The 15832-nt window shown below is 58.2% G+C and overlaps 1 protein-coding gene across 3 annotated transcripts in view; it reads left to right on the top strand.

Annotated features, from left to right (window-relative positions):
* Nucleotides 1–1473: 1473 nt before the first annotated feature.
* DNAJB5 (DnaJ heat shock protein family (Hsp40) member B5) overlaps nucleotides 1474–15832 on the top strand; it is a 28486-nt gene continuing 14127 nt past the window's right edge. Inside the window, exons 1-2 of one of the 3 annotated variants that reach the window (XM_060236269.1) lie at nucleotides 1474–1529; nucleotides 14354–14598. In XM_060236269.1, the coding sequence (XP_060092252.1) occupies nucleotides 14388–14598 (211 nt within the window). In that variant the 5' untranslated portion in view covers nucleotides 1474–1529; nucleotides 14354–14387. Of the gene's footprint in view, nucleotides 1530–3076; nucleotides 3124–4499; nucleotides 4585–14353; nucleotides 14599–15832 lie in introns of those variants that run through there. The other 2 variants (XM_060236268.1, XM_060236267.1) reach the window with 2 other exon arrangements.

Here is a 15832-nt window from a genome sequence, read left to right as displayed (position 1 = left end):
GACTCTTTGTGACCCCATGGAAGAAGAAGATATTGGATTTATATCCTGCCCTCCACTCCGAGGAGTCTCAGAGCGGCTCACAATCTCCTTTACCTTCCTCCCCCACAACAGACACCCTGTGAGGTGGGTGGGGCTGGAGAGGGCTCTCACAAAGTCATGCCAGGCCCTCCTGTCTTCCACCATCCTCCGATGTCTGCTCAAATTATATATATATTTTGGCCGCTGTGTGCCAGAGCGTTGGACTGGATGGGCCATTGGCCTGATCCAACACAGCTTCTCTCATGTTCTTAGGAGTCCGGTAGCCCCTTTTGCTAGTTTTAAAGTTGCCACTAACCTCCTACTTTGCTCTGCGGGGAAAGAGTTCCAGAGGTGGAACAGGGCAAGCCTCGCAAAGCAGGCTGTTACGCGGAAGGAAGGAAGCAAGCGAGAGGGAAAAGGAAGCCGACAAGAGCCAATTGCTCAGGGGCCTGATTCGGCTCTGGGGGCTGCATGTTTGACACCCCTGCCATAGAAGGAAGTAGGAGCCCAGCAGCCCCTTTTGATGGTCCTACTTTGCTCTGTGGATGGGGCAAATGCAGCCAGGCCTCAGAGGGGCAGGAAGTATCTTTAGGAGGGTGGTTAGCCAGTGGGAAAGGGCAGTCTGTCGGGCCATTCCAGGGGGTCCCTCCAACTGGCTCCCAGGCAGCCTCTGGAGGTTTCCTGCTTTTAATCCCGCCTGTCAGCCGAGCCGGGCGCCCACTGCCTGCTTAAGGGCCGGGACTCGTCCCCACCCCCCTCCTTCCGCAGCAGGAGGGGGCTGGCCGCGTGCCCCTGCATGAGTCCCTGGCCGGGGCCTGCATCCATCGCCCTCCCGCTCGCTCCTTCTGGGATGCAGGCGCAGAGAAGCCCAAAGCAGCCCCGCAAGGCTGGAGGGGCCGCCCCTCCTCGCGAGGAGACCCGCCCGAGCTCCCTCCGACACGTGGGCGCTGCTCCCCCCGGCAGGCTCCCGCCTCCCTTCCGACGCCCACGTGGCTGTGGCCCCGCCCCGCCACTGGGCGGAGCAAACTGCCGCCGGCCCTCGCGGCGGGTCCTCCATTGTGACGTCACGGGGCTTCCAGAAGCCTCCAGAGGGTTTTCCTGAGGCAGGCGCGCCCGGCAACAGCCAATGGGCGTAGAGCGGGGGCCGGGCAGAAGGGCGTGGGCGGGCCTCGCGTTCTCCGGGATCCAGGGGCGGGGCCGGCTTGCCTGTCCTCCGTCGCCTAGAGACCAGTGAGAGGGGAGAATGGAAGCGACTGGCTGCGGTCTCGGCCAATGAGCACAGAGGAGTAGGCGGTTGGCCCGGGCGGGGTCGGGGCCGGGCGCGCGCGAGCCCGCCCACTCCGTTCGTCCAAAGAGAACGGCGCCTGAGGAGGATGGACAGCGCCGGGGGCCAATAGGGGCGCGAGGGCGGTTGCCGGGCGGGGGCGGGGCGGCTGGCTCCGGTAGGCGGGCGGGAGGGGAGGCAGGAAGGAGCGAGCGAGAGGCCGCCGGAGGGACCGAGCGAGTCGGCGGTGAGTGTCCGCGGGGCTCGTGAGGCCTCTGTCGGGAGGGGGGGAGGAGGAGAAGCCCCTCCTCCAACGGCCCCTCGGGGCGGGGCCAAGCGGAGCCCCTCCCTCTTGGCGGGCGGGGGATGCGTGTCAGGCGTCTCGTGTGAACGGGCTCGCCAGTGGGGCCGCTGGTAGCGTTGCCAATCCCCAGGTGGGGGCAGGGGACCCCCCCTTCTGTCTGCCGGGCGCTCCAGTCCTCCCCGTGGAGACCAGCCCTGGGATTGATCTTGCGGGGGGGCTCGGCTGTTTTTTAAGGCAGAGGCAGCGGATTCGCGGCACGGCATCCGGCGCCTCTCCTCTAAACACCCTCCGAGTTTCCAAAGGATTGGGTCAGAGGGCCCAGCCCTGTGAGCCCCCGCAGAAGGTGCCCCTGGCCTTCAGGGTTTCCAACGGGAGGGAAGGCGTTTACGTGGTGTGCAGTGGCCCCTGGAAATGGGGTGGCCACAACTCCCTAATCTTGGCACCCCCTGGCTCCTGGCTCCGCCCCCAAAGCCCCCAGCTGGTTCTTGAATTGGAACTTGGCAATCCTACTCCTGGCCCCACCCCCAAAGTCTCCAGGCTCCGCCCCCAAAGTCCCCAGCTAGTTCTTGAATTGGACTTGGCAACCCTACTCCTGGCTCCACCCCCAAAGTCTCCTGGCTCCGCCCCCAAAGTCCCCAGCTGGTTCTTGAATTGGAACTTGGCAACCCTACTCCTGGCTCCACCCCCAAAGTCTCCTGGCTCCGCCCCCAAAGTCCCCAGCTGGTTCTTGAATTGGAACTTGGCAACCCTACTCCTGGCTCCACCCCCAAAGTCTCCTGGCTCCGCCCCCAAAGTCCCCAGCTGGTTCTTGAATTGGAACTTGGCAACCCTACTCCTGGCTCCACCCCCAAAGTCTCCAGGCTCCGCCCCCAAAGTCCCCAGCTAGTTCTTGAATTGGACTTGGCAACCCTACTCCTGGCTCCACCCCCAAAGTCTCCTGGCTCCGCCCCCAAAGTCCCCAGCTGGTTCTTGAATTGGACTTGGCAACTCTACTCCTGGCTCCACCCCCAAAGTCTCCTGGCTCCACTCCCAAAGTCTCCTGGCTCCACCCCCAAAGTCCCCAGCTGGTTCTTGAATTGGACTGGGCAACCCTACTCCTGGCTCCACCCCCAAAGTCTCCTGGCTCCGCCCCCAAAGTCCCCAGCTGGTTCTTGAATTGGAACTTGGCAACCCTTGTTCAATGATGCTGGTCACCCCCCTGCTCCTGGCTTCACCCCCAAAGTCCCCAGCTGGTTCTTGCGTTGGCATCTGGCCCCCCAGCTGCTGTGGTGGGGCGGGCTTGCTGTGGCTGGGGGGCGTCCCCTGCGGGGAGGGAGGCGCTGGGGGGGGCGGGGCTGGCGATGATTCACTGCGGTGGGGGCCAGCATTTGTGGCCGCTGACTCGGGCGGGCAGCACAGAAGGGCTCCGGCGGCGTCTCTTCCTCCTCCTCCTCTGCCTGCTGTAGTCCCAGCCCCTCCGCTCACCCTGTGCCCAAACTTGGACTGCTGCTGCTGCTGCGATGCCTGCCATCCTGCTCTTCTGGAGCCGCGTGGAGAGGTACCCGACGGGCTTCTGGCGGGGGCTCCTCTGGAGGCTGCCCCCCTCTCCCCCCCCTCCCCGGGCTGGTTGTCCTGCAGTCCTCAACTTTGGGAAGGTAGTTCGGGGACTTTGCGCGGGGCTGCTGCCCGGGGGCTCTTTCTCCATCCCTTCGCTTCCCTCCCCCCTGGCTCTTGCGCTCCTCACCTGCTTATGCTGTTCTTCCCTGGCCCCTCGTCTTGGGAGGAAGGGAGGGGCTGGGGCTGTCCTGCCGGCCCGGGGCTCATCGAAGGTCCCAGGTTCCATCCCCGGCATCTCCACCTAAAAAGGGCCCAGGCAAATAGGCGGGAAAAACCTCCGCTGGAGAGCCATGAATGGGGCTGTGGCTCAGTGGTAGAGCATCTGCTTGGGAAGCAGAAGGTCCCAGGTTCAACCCCCGGCACCTCCAACTCAAAAGGGTCCAGGCAAATAGGCATGGAAAACCTCAGCTGGAGACCCTGGAGAGCCGCTGCCAGTCTGAGCAGATAAGACTGACTTTGATGGACCGAGGGGGGTCTGATTCAGTGGAAGGCAGCTTCATAAGTGTTAGGGAGGGATGGTGGCTCAGTGGCAGGGCATCTGCTTGGTAAGCAGAAGGTCCCAGGTTCAATCCCCGGCACCTCCACCTAAAAAGGGTCCAGGCTAGTAGGTGTGGAAAACCTCAGCTGGAGACCCTGGAGAGCCGCTGCCACTCTGAGCAGACAAGACTGACTTTGATGGACCGAGGGGGGTCTGATTCAGTGGAAGGCAGCTTCATACGTTTTAGGGAGGGATGGTGGCTCAGTGGTAGAGCATCTGCTTGATAAGCAGGCGGTCCCAGGTTCCATCCCCGGCATCTCCAACTAAAAAGGGTCCAGGCAAGTAGGCTTGAAAAACCTCTGCTTGAGACCCTGGAGAGCCGCTGCCAGTCTGAGGAGACGGGGGTGGGGGGGTTTGATTCAGTAGAAGGCAGCTTCACGTGTTCCTATGAGTCTTGGCAGGACCGGGCTGGAAGGGCAGGGAATGAAGGCTTCCTGGGGGCCGGGCTGGGCTGGGTGAGCCGGGGCTCCAGGCAGGAGCTCTTTCCCAGCCGGTGTCGGAAGCAAGAAGCCAATGAGGAGCGGGAGCCGGCCTGTCAAGTGATTTCATTGAGCATTTGCGGTGGCAGGGAGGAGGGGGCCGCGCGCACCGAGGCACACAAAGGGAAGGAAGGATGCTTTAGAGCTGCCGCCGCCCGCCCGGAGTACCTCTGCGCCTCTCCTTCCCCATTGCTGGCTTTCGAACTCACGTCCTCGGTGGGGAGTTGTTTTGGGGAAGGGGATGCAGCGGAGGCCGGCGGCTCTGCTCCGGAGGTGGCTGTCTTTCCCGGCAGGGAGGCGGGCTTGCGGCTGGAGCCATGTTCCGAATCAAGCTGGAGCCGTTGAGGATGAGCGCGTGGGGCATGAATGTGTTTGTAAAGTTTCGGTAAGCAGCCTTCCTCCTCCTCCTCCCCCTCGCTCTCTGTCTCCCTGCGTTGGGCGATGGGCTCTTGGCATCCATCTTTGATAGCTGTCATGGTGCTGGAGCATTGTTCCAGAGTGCCAGTGGCCGTCTGGCGCCTCCATCGCAGACTTGGCTATGGGAAGAGCAGGCCTGACATCTGGCAGACCTGCTGATCCAGCCGTTGGCAGGCGGGCAGCCTGAAAGGACCGCTATTGTGCAGCGGAGGGTGCCCTGACTTGCTGGGGGGGGCGGGTGGTCTGTTGTCTGGCGCTGAGCGTTGTCTCTTTGGGAAGGTGCTCGTGGCCGATTCTGATTCGAGGTTTCTCCCCTCTTGTGGATTTCCACCAGAGGCTCCCCTAAATCTGCTTTGTCTGGGCTTAGCTGTGGAAGCGGCAGACGCTCCCTTGGAAAGGAATTGTTTTTGGGTGGGGGGGGGGGGTGGGAAGAAGAGGGAGATTTGGCCGTGAGGGGTTTTGGGGTGTCTCCTGTTTTGTGATTCCATAACAGCTGGGGAGGGATTTTTTTAGCAGCGTCCCTCCGGTGGGAACGTGTAGCTGTCTCCAGCTGGGTGGGAGGGGAGTTATTTGGGGACAGTGTCGTGTTTTACCAAAATCTCTGTGGGGAGGGCGAGCTGTGGGGTGACCTACACGCCTTGGCAGCTCGCCCTGCCGCTTGACGCGAGGCAGCCCCCACACTGGGGGAATCTCTCCGCTCACTCCCTTCCTCGGGCGCTCTCCGGACTGTTGCTTCTGCAGTCTGTTCTCTTCTCTACCAGCAGCTGAGAGAGACGTGATAAGACGGGCTGTGCTTACTCACTCCTTGGGCTGTGGGTGGCTCTTCTCTCCCCCCCCCCCCAATTTCCACAGGTGTTAAAACAGCAGCTCTAAATGTTTGTTCGTGTGGATGGAGGCTGGGCACACACGAGGGTCCCAGTGCCCCCCCCCCCATTAGTGGAGGAAGGTGGGTGAAAATGTGACGAATTAGTGGGGACTGGCCCCAGCTTGTAGTGCAAGAGATGCAGGATCCCTAGCCGTGCCCCCCAAGGGCACAGAAAATCACTGGCCCTCATATTGGGAGAAGTAACCGCAAGGATGAAAGGAAAGGGAAGGTCCCCTGTGCAAGCACCAGTCGTTTCCGACTCTGGGGTGACGTTGCTTTCACAACGTTTTCACGGCAGACTTTTTTTACGGGGTGGTTTGCCATTGCCTTCCCCAGTCATCTACGCTCCCCCCTCCCCCCCCAGCAAGCTGGGTGCTCATTTGAACGACCTCGGAAGGATGGAAGGCTGAGTCAACCTCGAGCCAGCTACCTGAAAACCCAGCGACTGCCGGGGATCGAACTCAGGTCGTGACCACAGAGATGACCAAGGGGTAAAAGGATTACTGAAGGAGAATAGGGAAACGGCTGAGAAGCTGAATGCATTTTTGGCCTCCGTCTTCACTGTGGAAGATGAGAAGTGCTTGCCCACTCCAGAACCGCTAATTTTGAAAGGGGTGTTGAAAGATCTGAGTCAGACTGAGGTGACAAGAGAGTAGGTCCTACAACTGATTGACTGAATTAAAAACTAATAAGTCACCAGGTCTGGATGGCATACATCCAAGAACTCTGAAAGAACTCTGAAAGATGCGCTTGTGTGTGTATATATATGTATATATATTGGCCACTGTGTGACACAGAGTGTTGGACTGGATGGGCCATTGGCCTGACCCAACAGGGCTTCTCTTAGGTTCTTAAGAACAGTGGTCCATTAGGTGGCTATTAGCTACAAGGTATACATGGAACTCTCTGTCTGGGGCAGGGATGCTCTGTATTCTTGGTGCTTGGGAGGCAACAGTGGGAGGGCTTCTAGTGTCCAGGCCCCACTGGTGGACCTCCTGATAGCACCTGGGGTGTTTTGGCCACTGTGTGATGCAGAGTGTCGGACTGGATGGGCCACTGGCCTGATCCAGCAGGGCTTCTCTTAGGTTCTTAAGAGCAGAGGTCCATTAGGTGGCTATTAGCTACAAGGTATACATGGAACTCTCTGTCTGGGGCAGGGATGCTCTTTATTTTTGGTCTGGGGGGGGGCACAGTGGGAGGGCTTCTAGTGTCCTGTCCCTCCTGAGGGCTCCTGGATTTTTTGGCCATTGTGTGACACAGAGTGTTGGACTGGATGGACCATTGGCCTGATCCAACATGGCTTCTCTGATGTTCTTCTGTTCTTAGGGACTCCCAGAAGCTTCTCTCTCACTCACAAGTCTTTCAGGTGCTTCTGTACTCTAGCTCTTTTCTACTGACCCTTCTGTGTTCCTTCTGGACAGCGCCTGGTGCATTTGGGGAGCTTGGTGGTGTCCTTTGTGGGGCAGAGGGGAGGGGGTTGCTGCTGCTGAACAGTCAACACCTCAGGTGCCTAGAGAAAAAGGGGCTGAGGTGGTCCACTGGGGTGGAAGGCTTCATTGGCTTCCTGCCCCACATGGTTGGCAAGTGGGTTGTTGGAAGGATGTGATCCTGGGAAGGGGAATGCCAGTCCTTCAGGCAGAGGGCAGAGGGGGGGGATGTTTAGAAGACGCTCTGAGGCCTCAGACAAGGTCTGGAACTTTTGGAGGGCAGCAGAATTCTGGGACTGTGCCTCCTCTCTGCTCAGCCTCTGACGCCAGGTGCCCTTTTGCTGGCTCCTGCCTTCTGGAGGGTGGGGCCAGCCTTCTGCAGAATCGGCCCCGGGTAAAACCTGCTGTGCCGCGTTCTCTCCCTAGTAGTTTTCCCTGTCCCTTCCCCAAGGCCAGGGGTTGGCTCTGGGCGCTCTCCGCCGTTGGCAGGCAGCCGTCTGGCATTCATAAGCCTGCCCCCTGCCAATTCCTGGTGGCCTGGTGCTTCAGGGGAACAGGCTTCCTCCTCGGGAGGTGGTGGGCTCTCCTTCCTTGGAGGTTTTTCAACAGAGGCTAGATGGCCACCTGACAGCAATGAGGATCCTGTGAATTTAGGGGGAGGTGTTTCTGAGTTTCCTGCCTTGTGCAGGGGGTTGGACTAGATGACCCTGGAGGTCCCTTCCAACTCTTCTGTGATTCTAACAGGCTTCCTCCTCGGGAGGTGGTGGGCTCTCCTTCCTTGGAGGTTTTTCAACAGAGGCTAGATGGCATCTGACAGCAATGAGGATCCTGTGATTTTAGGGGGAGGTGTTTGTGAGTTTCCTTCATTGTGCAGGGGGTTGGACTAGATGGCCCTGGAGGTCCCTTCTAACTCTAGGATTCTCTGATTCTAACAATAGACCTCCCACTGTGCTGCTGAGCGGGGAGAGGAAGGCTGCGGAGCTGCCGTTTCCTGCTGCCCCCACCTGTGGGGACGCTTATTTCCAGCTCCTGATCTCACTGATTACGAGGAAGACGGGGGAATTGCTGCCGCTTCTGTGTCAGCCCTGCACTCCCCCGCCTGCTGCTGCCGCCGCCTCCCCCGTTCGGAGCCGCCACGCAAAGGAGGTGGCTCCGAGCGACGGAGTTTCAGGGGCTGCGCTTCTGGATGTGGTGTATCAGCCTGGGGAGGGGGCTGATCCGTGGCTTGCCTGGCAGACGCAGGTGGTGTGTTGTCCACCTGGGGAGGCCGCGCTTGCTCCAGAAGCATCCGCGTGTGTCTGGGGCTGGCCACGCTGGCATGTGGGCGCATCTTTGAGGCGGGGAGATGACGGAACCGAGGAGCTGTGTGTGAATGAGCGAGCAAAGAGCTGGCTGGCTGGATCAGGGTGAGGTGACTCTGCCCAGCCCTTCAGCCCGCGTCTGCCAAGGTTCAGCCTTAGGTGTCTTTGCTAAGCCCCGGGAGGCACAGTCCCTCCCCTGTTCTGTACACCTGGAGCTGAGTGGTGTAACTGGAGTCTGAGTGCTCTGCTTCCTTCGTTCTGCTGAGCTACGCAGAAGAAGAAGACTGCAGAGTTATACCCTGCCCTTCTCTATGAATCAGAGACTCAGAGCGGCACACAATCTCCTGTATCTTCCTCCCCCCACAACAGACACCCTGTGAGGTGGGTGGGGCTGAGAGGGCTCTCCCAGCAGCTGCCCATTCAAGGACTACTCTGCGAGAGCTATGGCTGACCCAAGTCCATTCCAGCAGCTGCAAGGGGAGGAGTGGGGAATCAAACCCGGTTCTCCCAGATAAGAGTCTGCACTCTTAACCACTACACCAAACTGGCTCTCTGCAGAAGCACTGTCCGATGTTGGAAAGGTCCCAGGGGAGGAGCTGTGCATATAGAATCATAGAGTTCGAAGGGACCTCTCGGGTCATCTAGTCCAACCCCCTGCACAATGCAGGAAACTCACAAACACTTCCCCCCTAAATTCACAGGATCTTCATCGCTGTCAGATGGCCATCTAGCCTCTGTTTAAAAACCTCCAAGGAAGGAGAGCCCACCACCTCCCAAGGAGGAAGCCTGTTCTACTGAGGAATTGCTCTAACAGTCAGGAAGTTCTTCCTAATGTTGAGCCAGAAACTCTTCTGATTTAATTTCAACCCATTGGTTCTAGTCCTACCTTCCAGGGCCACAGAAAACAATTCCACACCATCCTCTATAGAACAGCCCTTCAAGTACTTGAAGATGGTGATCCTATCACCTCTCAGCCGCCTCCTCTCCAGGCTAAACATCCCCAGCTCCTTCAGCCTTTCCTCTGAGGACTTGGTCTCCAGACCCCTCACCATCTTCGTCACCCTCCTCTGGACCCCTTCCAGCTTGTCTAGATCCTTCTTAAAATGTGATGCCCAAAGCTGAACACAAGACTCCAGGTGAGGTCTTACCAGAGCAGAGCAAAGTGATACCATCACATCACGTGATCTGGACACCAGACTTCTGTTGATACAGCCCAAAATTGCATTTGCCTTTTTAGCCACTGCATCACATAGCGCTACCAACTTATGGCCGTCTTGTAGGGTTTTCCAGGCAAGAGGTGAGCACCAGTGGTTTTGCCGTTGCTTGCCTTTGCGTGGCAACCCTGGACTTCCTTGCTGGTTTCACACCCAAGTATTCACCACCTGGGCTACCCGGCATAACTTCCCAGATCTGACTCACTCGCTGGATCCTGCCTTCTGAAGGGGTTCTTCTGCCCTGACCTGGGGATGGTTCCGGGTGGAAGAACCGTGCCCGTTTAATTCAGAGGTTTTGCTGAGAGAAGGCAGCTAGGAGCAAGAGAGGCGGTTGTGGGAAGGGCTGGTTTATTTTTATCCCTTCCACTTCTGGCTTCTCCAGTGAAGCTTGTTGCTTAAGATGCACAAACTGTTGCTAGACCATAAAAGCTGCAGGCGAAGAGAGGCAACACTCCAGCTGCAGAATCCCCCTCCCTGCGAGGGAAGCAGACAGCCAGAGCGGGCCGCCCACACACAGGGGGGGGCAGAGGTCCGCTGCCTTTGAATGCCTTCACCCTTGGCAGCTTTGAGCAGGACTGGCTCGCAGGGGGCACCAGCTGTGGGGAGCGAGAGCTCCACTTCTTCTCTCGGCCATAGCTGCATGCCACCTTGGAGACGCACCCAGCTATAAAAGCCACGCAAGCCAGTGTTCTGTAGTGGTGAAGTGCACGAACTCTTATCTGGGAGAACTGGGTTTGATTCCCCACTCCTCCACTCCCCCACTGGAATTGCATTGGGTCAGCCATAGTGGTTAAGTGTGCAGACTCTTATCTGGGAGAACCCGGTTTGATTCCCCACTCCTCCACTTGCAGCTGCTGCAATGGCCTTAGAATCATAGAATCAAAGAGTTGGAAGGGACCTCCAGGGCCATCTAGTCCAACCCCCTGCACAATGCAGGAAACCCACAAACACCTCTCACTAAATTCACAGGATCTTCATTGCTGTCAGATGGCCATCTAGCCTCTGTTGAGAAACCTCCAAGGAAGGAGAGCCCACCACCTCCCGAGGAAGACTTGGGGCAGCCATAGCTCTTGTAGGAGTTGTCCTTGAAAGGGCAGCTTCTGGGAGAGCTCTCTCAGCTCCACCCACCTCACAGGGTGTCTTCACAGGGCTGCTGTGTGGGGGAAGGCAAACGGGAGTGAGTGAGGCGTGGCTGCAGGAATGCCAGGGGTGATCTCGTTGGGGTGGAGCTTGCACCCGGCGACGACCCTCGTAGAGGGCGGGCGGGGCACGGCCTCCGGTTGCCAAGAAGGAGATAAATATTTGGCTCAACGTGTTGCTCTTTGTGAAGTCGCGGGTGGAGGGACGGGAAGGAATCCAGCGTTCAGGACGAAGCCACCGAGGCAGCGTTGGTATTTGAAACGCCTCTGGCCTTTATGAAACAGATGGAAGATGTAGAGATGGCGCAGAAGCCGAGAGGAATTTGGCACGGATTGCCTTGGAGGAGGGGTAGGCTGGGGGTGAGGAGAGGATCCGGGCCTTGGGGCCCAGCTGGTGGGAAGAGGCCGGGCAGTTCCTTCCCTACTCTGCTGACCCCTGTAGCCGTCCACAAGATGGTGGAGCTCTCTGGCCCCAAGCAGGGAGGTTGATGTTGGATTTATGATGATAGTGGATTTATATCCTGCTCTCCACTCCGAATCTCAGAGTGGTCACAATCTCCTTTCCCTTCCTTCCCTACAACAGACACCCTGTGAGGTGCGTGGGGCTGAGAGGGCTCTCCCAGAAGCTGCCCTTTCAAGGACAACTCCTACAAGAGCTATGGCTGCCCCAAGTCTTCCTTGGGAGGTGGTGGGCTCTCCTTCCTTGGAAGTTTTTCAACAGAGGCTAGATGGCCATCTGACAGCAATGAGGATCCTGTGAATTTAGGGGGAGGTGTTTGGGAGTTTCCTGCATTGTGCAAGGGGTTGGACTAGATGACCCTAGAGATCCCTTCCAACTCAATGATTCTATGATTCTAAGGCCATTGCAGCAGCTGCAAGTGGAGGAGTGGGGAATCAAACCGGGTTCTCCCAGATAAGAGTCTGCACACTTAACCACTATGGCTGACCCAATGCAATTCCAGTGGGGGAGTGGGGAATCAAGCCCAGTTCTCCCCGATAAGAGTCCGTGCACTTCACCACTACACCACACTGGCTTGTGGCCACCGGGCTCTTCAGGCTCTTCAGTCTCTCTGCCACTTTGGGGTCTGCAGGAGACATGAAGTGGGAATGGGCCAATGGACTCCTCAGCGCTTCCCCTCCACCCCCCCCCCCCCAATTAAAAAGACGCTCAGGACTGTGAATTTGGGACGCATTTTCCTTCCTCGCTGTGCTTTTTGAAATCCCAGTTTCCTGCCACCAGATGCTTTCCCAGTTGTGAAGGAAAAGATGTCTCCTGTGATGTCGGATGAGAGAAATAGCCTTTGGGGGAAGTGTTGGGCGCTTCACCCCTGCGACTTCTTGGGGGGGGGTGGCTGTGTTCCTGGGCGTCCCACGCAAGGCCTCGTGGAAAGGCAGGGCACCTCCAGCTGGATAGCCTGGGTCTCCAGGCATGGGGGGGCAAAGGAAGCAGTGGGCGAGGGGGGGCTTGTGTTTCTTGGCAGCATCTGCTGGCAACACTGAGAGCATTTGTGAATCGTGGGATTCCACAAGCAGACCTCTGAGATTACGCAGCCAGGATTTTAATGACGAGTCTTCTTGAGCGCTGACAGTTTCAGAGGACGGCCATTTCGGTCTGTAGCAGAACAGCTGGAGCTGAGTCCAGACGCACCTTAAAAGACGACGGTTCTGGGGGGGGGAGAACTTAGAGGAGGGCAGGGAGCAGAGGAGAGGACTCGCAGTCGTGGGTTTCAGTGAAGGGCACGAAGGTACCAGCTGGCGGACTGTACCAGTTTGGTGTAGTGGCTAAGTTCGAGGACTTAACTGCGTTTGATTCCCCACTCCTCCACTCGCAGCTGCTGGAATGGCCTTGGGTCAGCCAGAGCTCTGGTGCGAGTTGTCCTTGAAAGGTCAGCTTCTGGAAGAGCCCTCTCAGCCCCAAGAGGAAGGTAAAGGAGATTGTGAGCCACTCTGAGTGAAAGGTGGAATATAAATCCAATTTCTTCTCATTCTTCTTCTTCCTTCTCCCCCTCCTTCCTCCTTCTCCTCCTCCTCCTTCTTTCTCCTCCTCCTTGTCCTCCCTTCCCTCTTCTTTTCCTTCTTCCTTCCTGGTCAGTCACTGTGTGACCATAAGGTTGGACTTGATGGGCCTGGGGTCTGACCCAGAAGGACTCTTATTATGTTCTTGCGTTCTTCAAGTCTCAAAAGCTCTTGTAGATGAATGCACGAGGCAGCCTCAGGCCGGCCTCTCTCTCTGTTGCCCCCTCTGTGAAGTGGGAGTTCCGCTGGTTGAGGTGCTCTCAGGGCTGGGGAGGCCTTCAGGATGGCCCAGAAGCAGCTGTTCAGGGGAACAAACGATCCATCCCAGCCTCTGCTGGTGGGGTCTTAGCTGGCTGAGACAGAGAGGGAAAGGGGTTGCAGCAGACAGCTCCGTGGCAGTGTCAACCCACTTAGTGGCAGCAGTGACAAAAGCCCCAGCTCCCCGATGGGGACGGTTCAGGAAAGGGCTGAGAAGAAACCAGCCAGTCATCAAGTGCAGCTGTGTGGCCTGGCCCTCTTTGGAAGGCTGTGTGCCGTTCTGGTCACTGCAGCTCAAAAAGGATATTGCACAGCGGGGAAAAAATGCGGGAGAGGAGAGTCGAGATGATTCAAGGGTTGAAGCGCCTCTCCTATTTGGAAAGGCCAACGAATCGGAGACGTTTGGGTGACCCAAGGCCATTCCAGCAGCTGTGAGTGGAGGAGTGGGGAATCAAACCCGGTTCTCCCAGATAGGAGTCTTTGAACCTAAGAAGAAGACTGTAGATGTATACCACACCCTTCTCTCTGAATCAGAGTCTCAGAGCAGCTTACAATCTCCTTTATCTTCCTCCCACACAACAGACACCCTATGAGGTTGGTGGGGCTGAGAAAGCTCTGACAGAAACTGCCCTTTCAAGGACAACTCTGCTAGAGGTATGGCTGACTCAAGGCCATTCCAGCAGGTTGAAATGGAGGAGTGGGGAATCCAACCTGTAGCCTTGCGTGGAGGGGGCGGGGTGCACCGTGTTCTCTTCCTGCCTGCCCTCTGGGAAGGAGAGGAGACACCCGGCTCCCTTTCTGTGCTTCTCTGCTGCCCTCCCAGGGGCCCTGCAGATGCCCGGCCTGCAAACGCTTTAAAAATAACCTCCCACCATTGCAAGATGTCTCCGTCTAACAGCTCTCTCTCCTCGGCCGTCTTTCCGCTGGTACATGGTGGGAACGTGTCCCCGTGTGAACTCCCCACGCGGTGCTGTTTGGAGAAGTTCTTTTAAGGCAATCGGCACACAGGAAGACAAAAGCGCTCCTTGGATACGGAGCCCTGTGTGCCTTCGGGAGGCTTGTGTTCAGCGGCTCCCCCGCCTGTCCTCCTCCCGGCCCCTGCCGGCAGGGACGTGGAGAAGCCCTTCCTGGCAGTTTTGGGACAGAGGCAGCCGGCCTGGGCCGCTTGCCTCCTCCCAAGGTTCCTTCCCTGCACACCTATTTGTGGAGGAGAAGCGGCCTCCCTCTCCGATTACAGGGTCACGTGCGGCTCCTATTCCTGCTCTCGCTGAAACAACACAGGCCCCTCTGGCAGAGCTCTCTGCCCCTGTGAGTCTCACACGGGAAGGCTAAGTGCGCCTTTCGCCGGCTGAACAGTCAGAGAAGGGCTGAAAGCCGCAGATCGGCAGAAGTTTTCCCTGTGCCCAAATCTGACCTGAAGAGTCTGAAAGGGCCTTGGGACGAGCAAGGCCAGGGAGTGGAACTCTTGCTCCCCCGCCCTCTTTTGACACCCCCTCTCCCCATTTCTCTCCCTGCAGGAATAAAGAGTCGGTGGCAGGGACCGTTGCCACGATGGGGAAGGATTACTACAAGGCCCTGGGGATCCAGTCAGGGGCCAACGAAGACGAGATCAAGAAAGCCTACCGGAAAATGGCCTTAAAGTACCACCCGGACAAGAACAAGGACCCCAACGCCGAGGACAAGTTCAAGGAGATTGCCGAGGCCTACGACGTCCTGAGCGATCCCAAGAAACGGGCCGTCTACGACCAGTACGGGGAGGAAGGTAAGGGGGTCGGCTGAGCGGTCTGGCTACACTCTGTTTGACTCCCCCACCCCGGGAAGGTGGAGTCTTGATGACGGGGCCCTATCTGGCTGTGCCTCGTGGCCCCTCCCTGTGGGTTCAGGCCCATAGAAGCCATGGCAGAGAGGGGGTTTCTGGGATACCTTCCCCGTGTGGAATCCGCCGGCTTCTCTAAGGGGGCCGTTCTCTCAGCAGCGACAGCATTTGGGGGAAAGTGGGGAGAAACCCCCTTGGAGGCTGGGGTGGGGAGAGCTGGATCTGCCCTCGTTGGGAGGTTTACTTCTCGGGGAAATTGGCAGGCTGCCTGCCTGTGGAGAAGGGTCGGTTCCTTCTAGGCTGCTCCAAGAAGAGAGGCCCCCGTGATGGACTGTGGGGGGAAACACGTCCCCCGTGGCATAGCTGAGTCTTGGCTTCTGCCTTCTGCCGGTGCTCCACTTCCTTTTCAGTACATGTTGCCCTGGGAGTGAGTGAGTGAGTGAGTGTGTGTGTGCCTGTAGCTCTCTGTGCGTTGCAGCCATTCCCAATTTTAGTCATAGCTCCTCGTTTCGTAAGCCAGGCCTGGCCGTTGGCAGGGAGCGTGGCAGGTTCCGCGGGCCCGTTGTGCCGGGGAGGGGAGGGGGCTGGGAATAGCAGGCACGTGGATCAGCCAGATCGGTCCGGGACTCGCTGTGCAGGAGACTGGGAATAAACAGTCTCTGGCAGATCGGCTGGCCCGGTGCGAGCACATTCTGGCCGATTCTTTGATCCGAATAAACGAGGCCGACGGAGCGAGCATTTGCGCGCTCATTGCACGTACAGCTTGCTCCTGAGATCTTTTCTAAAAAAACGACAGAGTCAGAGACGGCGGCAGCCGAGCGTTGATGGGAGATTCGGATTACCTTGTTGATGAAGCGTGCGAGAAGGGCAGGGAGGGGCTCAGGAGGGTGTGCAGACCCTGCGCTGTCTCCGGTCTCTCTCCTGCCGCTTCCAGGCTGTTAAAAGGTGCGCTGCATCCTTATGGCCTAAACGGTTTTTAAAAAGAAGTGGGTGGCAAAATTTTGGAGAAGGCACATGTTCCCCGGAGCAGGTGGGGGATAGGAACACTGGGGCCTGACTCCTGAGGGAAGCGTCGAGATACAGAGACGGCAGATGGCTTTGCGCTTTGGCCCCCAAATAGAGGCTCAGCCCTGGCAGAAGCTTTGCTGGCGTGCGCACTCCCCCTCCCTCTCTCTCTGTG

This window comes from Heteronotia binoei, chromosome 4 (assembly GCF_032191835.1).
Source record: "Heteronotia binoei isolate CCM8104 ecotype False Entrance Well chromosome 4, APGP_CSIRO_Hbin_v1, whole genome shotgun sequence".
In the NCBI taxonomy this organism is placed as follows: Eukaryota; Metazoa; Chordata; class Lepidosauria; order Squamata; family Gekkonidae; genus Heteronotia; species Heteronotia binoei.
Note: the sequence above shows the minus strand (reverse complement) of the source record. Positions and strands in the feature narration are given on the sequence as shown.